The 7,284-nt window shown below is 35.9% G+C and overlaps 3 protein-coding genes across 6 annotated transcripts in view; all 3 read left to right on the forward strand.

Annotated features, from left to right (window-relative positions):
• Nucleotides 1-4,414, forward strand: LOC104722823 (calcium permeable stress-gated cation channel 1). Of its 4 annotated transcripts, XM_019231544.1 has the most exons (11): nucleotides 88-390; nucleotides 820-1,170; nucleotides 1,375-1,533; nucleotides 1,642-1,777; nucleotides 1,873-1,974; nucleotides 2,127-2,246; nucleotides 2,344-2,765; nucleotides 2,850-3,420; nucleotides 3,506-3,739; nucleotides 3,821-4,118; nucleotides 4,317-4,414. In XM_019231544.1, the coding sequence occupies exons 2-10, from the start codon at nucleotides 857-859 to the stop codon at nucleotides 4,076-4,078; spliced, it is 2,316 nt and encodes a 771-aa protein (XP_019087089.1). In that variant the 5' UTR covers nucleotides 88-390; nucleotides 820-856; the 3' UTR covers nucleotides 4,079-4,118; nucleotides 4,317-4,414. The 4 variants fall into 4 exon arrangements, with proteins under 4 accessions (XP_019087090.1, XP_019087089.1, XP_019087091.1 ...); XM_019231545.1 differs by lacking the exons at nucleotides 88-390; nucleotides 4,317-4,414 and adding an exon at nucleotides 1-81 and having other exon boundaries at nucleotides 3,821-4,259; XM_019231546.1 differs by lacking the exon at nucleotides 4,317-4,414 and having other exon boundaries at nucleotides 88-540; nucleotides 3,821-4,259.
• Nucleotides 5,216-5,681, forward strand: LOC109127598 (putative defensin-like protein 234). Its single transcript, XM_019232551.1, has 2 exons — nucleotides 5,216-5,312; nucleotides 5,431-5,681. Exons 1-2 carry the CDS (start codon nucleotides 5,246-5,248, stop codon nucleotides 5,616-5,618), a joined length of 255 nt encoding a protein of 84 aa, XP_019088096.1. The 5' UTR covers nucleotides 5,216-5,245; the 3' UTR covers nucleotides 5,619-5,681.
• The window catches only part of LOC104727852 (alcohol dehydrogenase-like 5), a 2,922-nt gene continuing 2,146 nt past the window's right edge, over nucleotides 6,509-7,284 (forward strand). The window contains exons 1-3 of the mRNA XM_019231821.1: nucleotides 6,509-6,703; nucleotides 6,775-6,821; nucleotides 6,909-7,237. Of these exons, the coding sequence (XP_019087366.1) occupies nucleotides 6,509-6,703; nucleotides 6,775-6,821; nucleotides 6,909-7,237 (571 nt within the window). The remainder of the gene's footprint in view (nucleotides 6,704-6,774; nucleotides 6,822-6,908; nucleotides 7,238-7,284) is intronic.

A 7,284-nucleotide genomic window follows, 5' to 3' on the forward strand; every position in this document is an offset into this window, starting at 1 on the left:
CTTTTTGTTAAGCCAGAGCGTCATAACATTAAAAAAAAAAGCCCTGTTCGTCTTCTTCAAATCATCATCTTCCTAGCGACTGTACGATCTCTGAAGCCTAAATCTCTTAAATATATCTTAAGCCCTTCGTAACTGCTTCTCTTATCAGTTTCTATAGCGACATTATCTCAAACAGTTCTTAAAAAAAAAAGAAAAAAAAAAGTTTTTATTCTGTAGGTTTAGAGATTTCTTACCTTTCGATAAGGTTTTAGGATTTGTGTGTTGCGTGTTACTAACTAATCTCACTGAAGAGATGGATTAGAGGGAAAAGAGAAAGTTCTTAGCTTTGGATGTATCTCGAAGTGATCCAAAACAACTCTGTCTCTTATTATTCCACTCCTCTGCTTTAGGGTTTCTCTTCTCAACTTGCTTTCTTCTCTCCCTTTTTTTTAATTGAAATTACATCACTGGATTTCATTGTTGCGGTGGAGTGAAATTGGGGGTAGCTCACAAAAAGCTAACTTTTGTTGATGCCCTTGAGTTGTTGTTGTTTCATGGCTGGTACTTTTTTAATGTTTCTGTAAAAAAGATTCGAACTGTTTTGGAATTTTGATCTTCTTTGGGTTTGCTTCTAAAGTTTTGGCCTTTACATGTTCTGGTATAATTAGTAGTTGGGGTTTCACTTAGATTCTGAAGTTGGTGCACTCTAAATTGTGAAGTTTCAAAAGATTTTGATTTGGTTCTAAGAGTTTAGCTTCTTTAGTTGATTTCATATCAGCAAGCTTCAATTTTGAACTTGGTTGGTAACAAGTTTGCTGCTTCTTTGTATTTTTGTCACAGGTTGAATTGTTAGTTACGGGAGCAAGACTATTAAGAAATGGCGACACTTCAGGATATTGGTGTATCAGCTGGGATAAACATCCTCAGTGCTTTTGTTTTCTTCATTATCTTTGCCGTTTTGAGGCTTCAGCCGTTCAACGATAGAGTTTACTTCTCTAAATGGTATCTCAAGGGGTTAAGAAGCAGCCCTGCTCGTGGTGGTGCCTTTGCACAGCGTTTTGTGAATCTTGACTTCAGGTCTTATATGAAGTTCTTGAATTGGATGCCAGAGGCTCTGAAAATGCCTGAGCCTGAGCTGATTGATCATGCCGGTTTGGATTCAGTTGTGTATCTCCGGATTTACTGGCTGGGGTAAAGTTCTTAACTTTGTAGTTTTTTGGTTGATTTGGTCTTAATCCAATCTAATTGACAAAGAAGCAAAAGGGTCACTATGTTGTATGCTATTTTTAGCAGTAGGAAGAGTAATATATAAGTTTAGCAAAGGGTCAGGGAAACTTTTTTTTGTCTCCTTAATGATTTTATGAACATTGGCTTTTGTTTTCTTTATATGCGCAGGCTTAAGATCTTTGCTCCAATAGCAGTGCTTGCTTGGGCAGTTCTTGTGCCAGTCAACTGGACAAATAACACATTGGAGATGGCTAAGCATCTAAGGAATGTAACTTCCAGCGACATTGACAAACTATCTGTTTCAAATATTCCAGAGTATTCAGTGAGGTGCGTTAGACCTTACCATCTTTTAGTCTTTTATGTTTTCATCAGTCACAAATGGGTGTAGTCAGGTTAAGTTTTGAGCAACGACTTTATATTTTCATGTTTTGACAGGTTTTGGACTCATATAGTAATGGCTTATGCCTTTACCATCTGGACTTGTTATGTTTTGATGAAAGAATATGAGACAATTGCTAACATGAGGCTCCAGTTTGTTGCATCAGAAGCTCGTCGACCTGACCAGTTCACTGTAAGACTCCTTTCTTTACCTTGGTTTTGAACTTTAAACACTGAACAGAGTGTAAAGTTGTGGTCAGCGATTTAATATGTTGGGATTTGTGATAGGTTCTTGTTAGAAATGTACCGCCGGACGCAGATGAGTCTGTAAGTGAACTGGTGGAGCATTTTTTCCTGGTCAATCATCCTGATAACTACCTGACACATCAGGCAAGTTCCTTAGAAGCTTTAAATTTGAAACCTTTTAAGTTTTCTTTGAATTATGATTTTCTTGAGATATAAGAACATAACAAATGTTGTGAGACTATGCTAAGCTTTCTGAGTTCTGACTTTCATGAATTACGTCTGAATACAATATGTAGGTTGTATGCAATGCAAATAAGCTTGCTGATTTGGTGAAAGAGAAGAAAAAGCTGCAGAATTGGCTTGATTACTACCAGCTCAAATACGCTAGGAATAACACTCAGAGAATTGTGGTGAAGGTACTTCATTTAAATTCTCAATCTTTATTTATTTATTATGACTGTCTTGTTATGTTCTATTAAGTTGACATTTTTCATGCTTTCCTCCACAAACCAGCTTGGCTTTCTTGGGCTATGGGGAAAAAAGGTTGATGCAATTGAACATTACATTGCTGAAATTGACAAAATATCAAAAGAGATTGGTAAAGAAAGGGAGGAAGTGGTGAATGATCCCAAGTCCATTATGCCAGCAGCGTTTGTCTCCTTTAAAACCCGATGGGCTGCTGCGGTTTGTGCTCAGACTCAACAGACACGAAACCCAACCCAATGGCTGACTGAATGGGCTCCAGAACCGCGTGATGTGTATTGGTCAAATCTTGCTATTCCATATGTCTCTCTAACTGTAAGGAGGTTGATCATGCATGTTGCCTTCTTTTTCCTAACCTTCTTCTTCATTATCCCCATTGCGTTTGTACAATCTCTTGCTACCATTGAAGGGATCGAGAAAGCTGCTCCATTCTTGAAGGTTATTGTTGAGGAGTGAGTTTCTTCTTTATCACATTCTCTCTTCTTGACATTGAACAAACTAAAACATTGGAGTGACTGGTTTGGTTTTTTATGCAGTAAATTCATGAAATCAGTGATACAAGGTTTTCTACCTGGTATTGCACTGAAGCTTTTCCTTGCCTTTCTGCCATCCATTCTGATGATCATGTCCAAATTTGAAGGCTTTACGTCGATCTCATCTTTAGAGAGACGATCGGCGTTTCGATATTACATTTTCAACTTAGTGAACGTCTTTCTTGCAAGCGTTATCACTGGAGCTGCGTTTGAACAGCTTAACTCTTTCCTCAACCAGTCCCCAAACCAAATCCCAAAGACCATTGGTGTTGCGATACCGATGAAAGCAACTTTCTTCATCACGTATATAATGGTTGACGGTTGGGCAGGAGTTGCAGGAGAGATTCTAATGCTGAAACCTCTGATCATGTTCCATCTTAAAAACGCCTTCTTGGTTAAGACTGAGAAAGACAGAGAGGAAGCAATGGACCCGGGAAGCATTGGTTTTAACACTGGTGAGCCTCGGATACAGCTCTACTTCCTACTCGGTCTTGTTTACGCTCCTGTGACACCGATGCTTCTTCCTTTTATCTTGGTCTTCTTTGCCCTTGCTTACATTGTGTATCGCCACCAAGTAAGTTTCTTCCTTCCTTCCTCAATTGGGTTGAATTTGTTTTAAAGCAGATTCTTGAACATCCTTTTTTTTTTGTTTCTGTCAGATCATAAACGTATACAATCAAGAATACGAGAGTGCTGCAGCGTTTTGGCCAGACGTTCATGGACGAGTAATAGCAGCATTGGTAATATCACAGTTGCTTCTGATGGGACTATTGGGAACAAAGCACGCTGCATTAGCTGCACCTTTTCTCATTGCTTTACCTGTGCTTACCATCGGTTTCCACCACTTCTGCAAAGGTCGTTATGAGCCAGCTTTCATCAGATACCCTTTACAGGTTTGTTGTTTCTTCCAACAGCCATTTCACATTTTAGATTCACCAATCATATACCAAATATGAATCATTCTTGTATTACAGGAAGCTATGATGAAAGATACATTGGAAACCGCAAGAGAGCCAAACCTGAACCTTAAAGGCTACTTGCAGAATGCATACATTCATCCGGTTTTCAAAGGCGATGAAGACGATGATGACATTGATGACAAGCTCGGGAAGTTTGAGGATGAAGCCATCATTGTTCCCACCAAACGTCAGTCGCGGAGGAATACTCCAGCTCCTAGCAGAATCAGTGGAGAATCTTCACCGTCTTTGCCCTTTAGTGGTAAACTAGTCTAAGAGAAGAAGATTTGCACATGATCAAATGAAAGTATATATGACATATTCTACTATCAATATGTACAGGGGAGAAAGAGAGAGAGGATACCAAAATTAGAATATTTGCCTTAAGTTTGTGATGTTCATAATGGCTTAACGATTTTGTCGATGGGGTGATGACTGGTTCCTACAATTGGGATCTTTTTATAAAAACGATTTTATTGTGGTTTAAATCATTATTTTAGCTTAAGTGTCTATGTTGTATGGAAACTCTTTTTAAGTTCATTACCGTTTCCGAAACAGAAACTCGTTGAAACACAGAAACAAGCTATGGAAACATGATTATTCCTAAAAATCTCTGTTTGGAAATACGATATGTTGTACGGAAACTCTTTTTAAGGTTCATTACCGTTTCCGAAACAGAAACTCGTTGAAACACAAAAACAAGCTATGGAAACACGATGATTCCTAAAAATATCTGTTTGGAAACACGATTATTCTTAAAAATATCTGTTTGGAAACACGATGGAAACTTTTTTTTTAGCTTAGAAACTTAATAAATAAAATAATTTAAAAATAGATCTTCTTAATACATATAAATATATAATATTATTAGTGTTTTAATTCAACTATTTAATATTTCTGATTTGAATTTGTGTTGTTTCAAATATTTCTTTTGATATAGTATTTAATGTTTGGTGTTATATTATGTATATACATATGTTTTCAAAACGATTCCATTTTTTAATTTTAGAAAAAAATCGTTTTACGTTTCCGAAATGTTTCGTTTCCGCCTATCCATTTCCGTTTCCAGTCTTAACTAATTTAACTAATACTATATCGTTCAAACTTGGTTTAAGTCATTCAAGTATTCCATTCCTATCATTTATAAATATGTTGAATAATCTATAAGTTTCCAAAACCTCTGAGATTCTGAAACTATTATCAATAAATTTTGTATAGTAGTAAATCAAAATCCATAAGACTAAAGATTTCTTCCCACGATTAAGTGATATGCTAACCAAAAAAAGGAATAAATCAAATATATATGTTTACCAAAAGTTTTGTTGATTATGTGTGTGTATTATTGACACAACAAAATTAAGTGTATATATATATCATTCATTGAAACGAGAAAGGAGGAACAAGAGTGAAAAAGATAAAATATCAATCAGCACAATAAGAATCATGAGATCTGTTACTTTGTTCTTGGTTTCTTGTGTTCTTATGTCTTTCATTTTGGGCCATGTTAAAGGTAAATTCTAAAACCCCTAATATGGTTTCCATACCATGTTTTATAACCATGTTTGCATCATCAATAAGTAAGATCTGAAATGTACAATTCAAATTTTTTTTTGAATAAATAAATACAGAAGTGGAAGCTGAGTTGAATCCAATGGACCAATGCGGCCGGAAGGATATATTTTTGGGAGGATGCGGCAGCGACGGAAACAAAACATGCATAAATGACTTTGTTAAGAAAGGACGTGGTCAGCCTAGTAGTTGCGAGTGTGATAACTTCGGCGAAGAACATTTATGCCGATGTAATTTTCCTTGCTAGTTTTTTTGTTATACCTCTACAAATAAAATAAAGATCCAATAATAATATAACTAGTTTATTATGATGTGGAATTTTGAATCTTTTTCGATGTTGGTAAAATCGTAAAGAAGAAAAAAAGTGACGAGACTGAAATACCTTAAAGTTTTGTTAAGACTCTCTGCTCAACACTCCATCCAAATCTATATTAGAGAGAGTACTCTATAACAACCATTATTTTGGTTCATTTTTGAATATCCTCACATGGTTCTTCTCGAAGCAAATAAATAACTCTCATTCACAATCGATGCACGAAAGTAAAGACTTTGATGTGGTATAATAAGACGGTCTTATTTAAAACTAAGAACCACGTGAATCTTGCTATCTCAAATGCATATTTTAGCAAACGTGTAGGATAACCTTTTTTAATCTTTTTTTGGTCAACAACATACATTTTGTTAAGTTTGAATCTAGTAAGGACACTAACACACGAGGCCATTAATTAGGCTTATATGTCCTGGTTGTGTAAATTATCTTAGATTTCTAAGTTCAACTAAATTAATAATACGTTAGTCATAGAATCAAGATTAAATTAGAAGATATTTATTGGATGGCTTTTAGTTTTGTCTTAAATCACCCACCACGATCTGATCGAGACTGCTGCCAAGAATTTCATTTTCTTACGATTAATTTCAAAAAAAAATTAAGGTAGGCTGGTTAGATTAGAGACTAGCTCAATTAGAAGCAGTCCACTAAAAAAATGATTTATTATAAAATAATGGTATAGATGAAAAACTATGCAATCGTTTTGCATGCAGGAACGTATATTCATAAAGAGAAGATTATAAGAACAGGTGACACTCTCTCTCTTTTACATATCCACTTCAAAATAAGTTCATAATTAATTCACCATCATGGACAAGACATCATCATTCTCCATTCACGAAGGAAAGCCAATTCGATGCAAAGTAGCAATATCTAGAAAACCAGGAGAAGCATTGGTGATAGAAGAGATCTACGTTGATCCACCCCAACCTTACGAAGTTAGGATTAAGATCCTATGCACATCTCTATGTCACACCGATTTAACTTTCTGGAAATTAGACTGTGTAAGTTTTTACACTTATCAACACTAATTAATTTTTTTTTCTCTCACTAATTAGTCTTTTGAAATTTCTAGGGACCGCTTGCAAGGTTTCCTAGGATTCTAGGACACGAAGCAGTCGGGTAAATTTTCTGTATATACTTGTTTAACTTTCATTTTTTTTTTACAAGAATTTACCTAATTACTTTATCTCGTTGAAATTACTTTAGTGTGGTAGAGAACATTGGTGAACATGTGGATGGATTTCAACTAGGCGACGTCGTTTTGCCAGTGTTTCAACCTCACTGTGAAGATTGTAAAGATTGCAAATCCTCAAAGAGCAACTGGTGCGCAAGATTTGCTGATGACCCTTTACCAAACACTAGACGATACGGAATGACTTCAAGATTCAAAGACTCTTTTGGAGAAGATATTTACCATTTTCTCTTTGTATCGAGTTTTTCTGAATTTACTGTCGTGGATATCGCGCATCTCGTCAAAATATCTTCTGAAATCCCGGTCAATAAGGCGGCATTACTCAGCTGCGGTGTCTCCACAGGTTTCTTATATATTTGTTGCCCTAGGGTTGGTAGAAATCAGGGGTGA

Source organism: Camelina sativa, chromosome 11 (genome assembly GCF_000633955.1).
Source record: "Camelina sativa cultivar DH55 chromosome 11, Cs, whole genome shotgun sequence".
NCBI lineage: Eukaryota > Viridiplantae > Streptophyta > Magnoliopsida > Brassicales > Brassicaceae > Camelina > Camelina sativa.

Bases quoted from the DNA above. Each gene is read 5' to 3' on its own strand.
- LOC109127598 (XM_019232551.1), top strand. From the start codon at position 5,246: ATGAGATCTGTTACTTTGTTCTTGGTTTCTTGTGTTCTTATGTCTTTC. The intron at 5,313-5,430 runs GTAAATTCTAAA...AAATAAATACAG, and splicing joins CATTTTGGGCCATGTTAAAG to AAGTGGAAGCTGAGTTGAAT.
- LOC104722823 (XM_019231545.1), top strand. From the start codon at position 857: ATGGCGACACTTCAGGATATTGGTGTATCAGCTGGGATAAACATCCTC. The intron at 1,534-1,641 runs GTGCGTTAGACC...ATGTTTTGACAG, and splicing joins ATTCCAGAGTATTCAGTGAG to GTTTTGGACTCATATAGTAA. The intron at 3,421-3,505 runs GTAAGTTTCTTC...TGTTTCTGTCAG, and splicing joins ACATTGTGTATCGCCACCAA to ATCATAAACGTATACAATCA.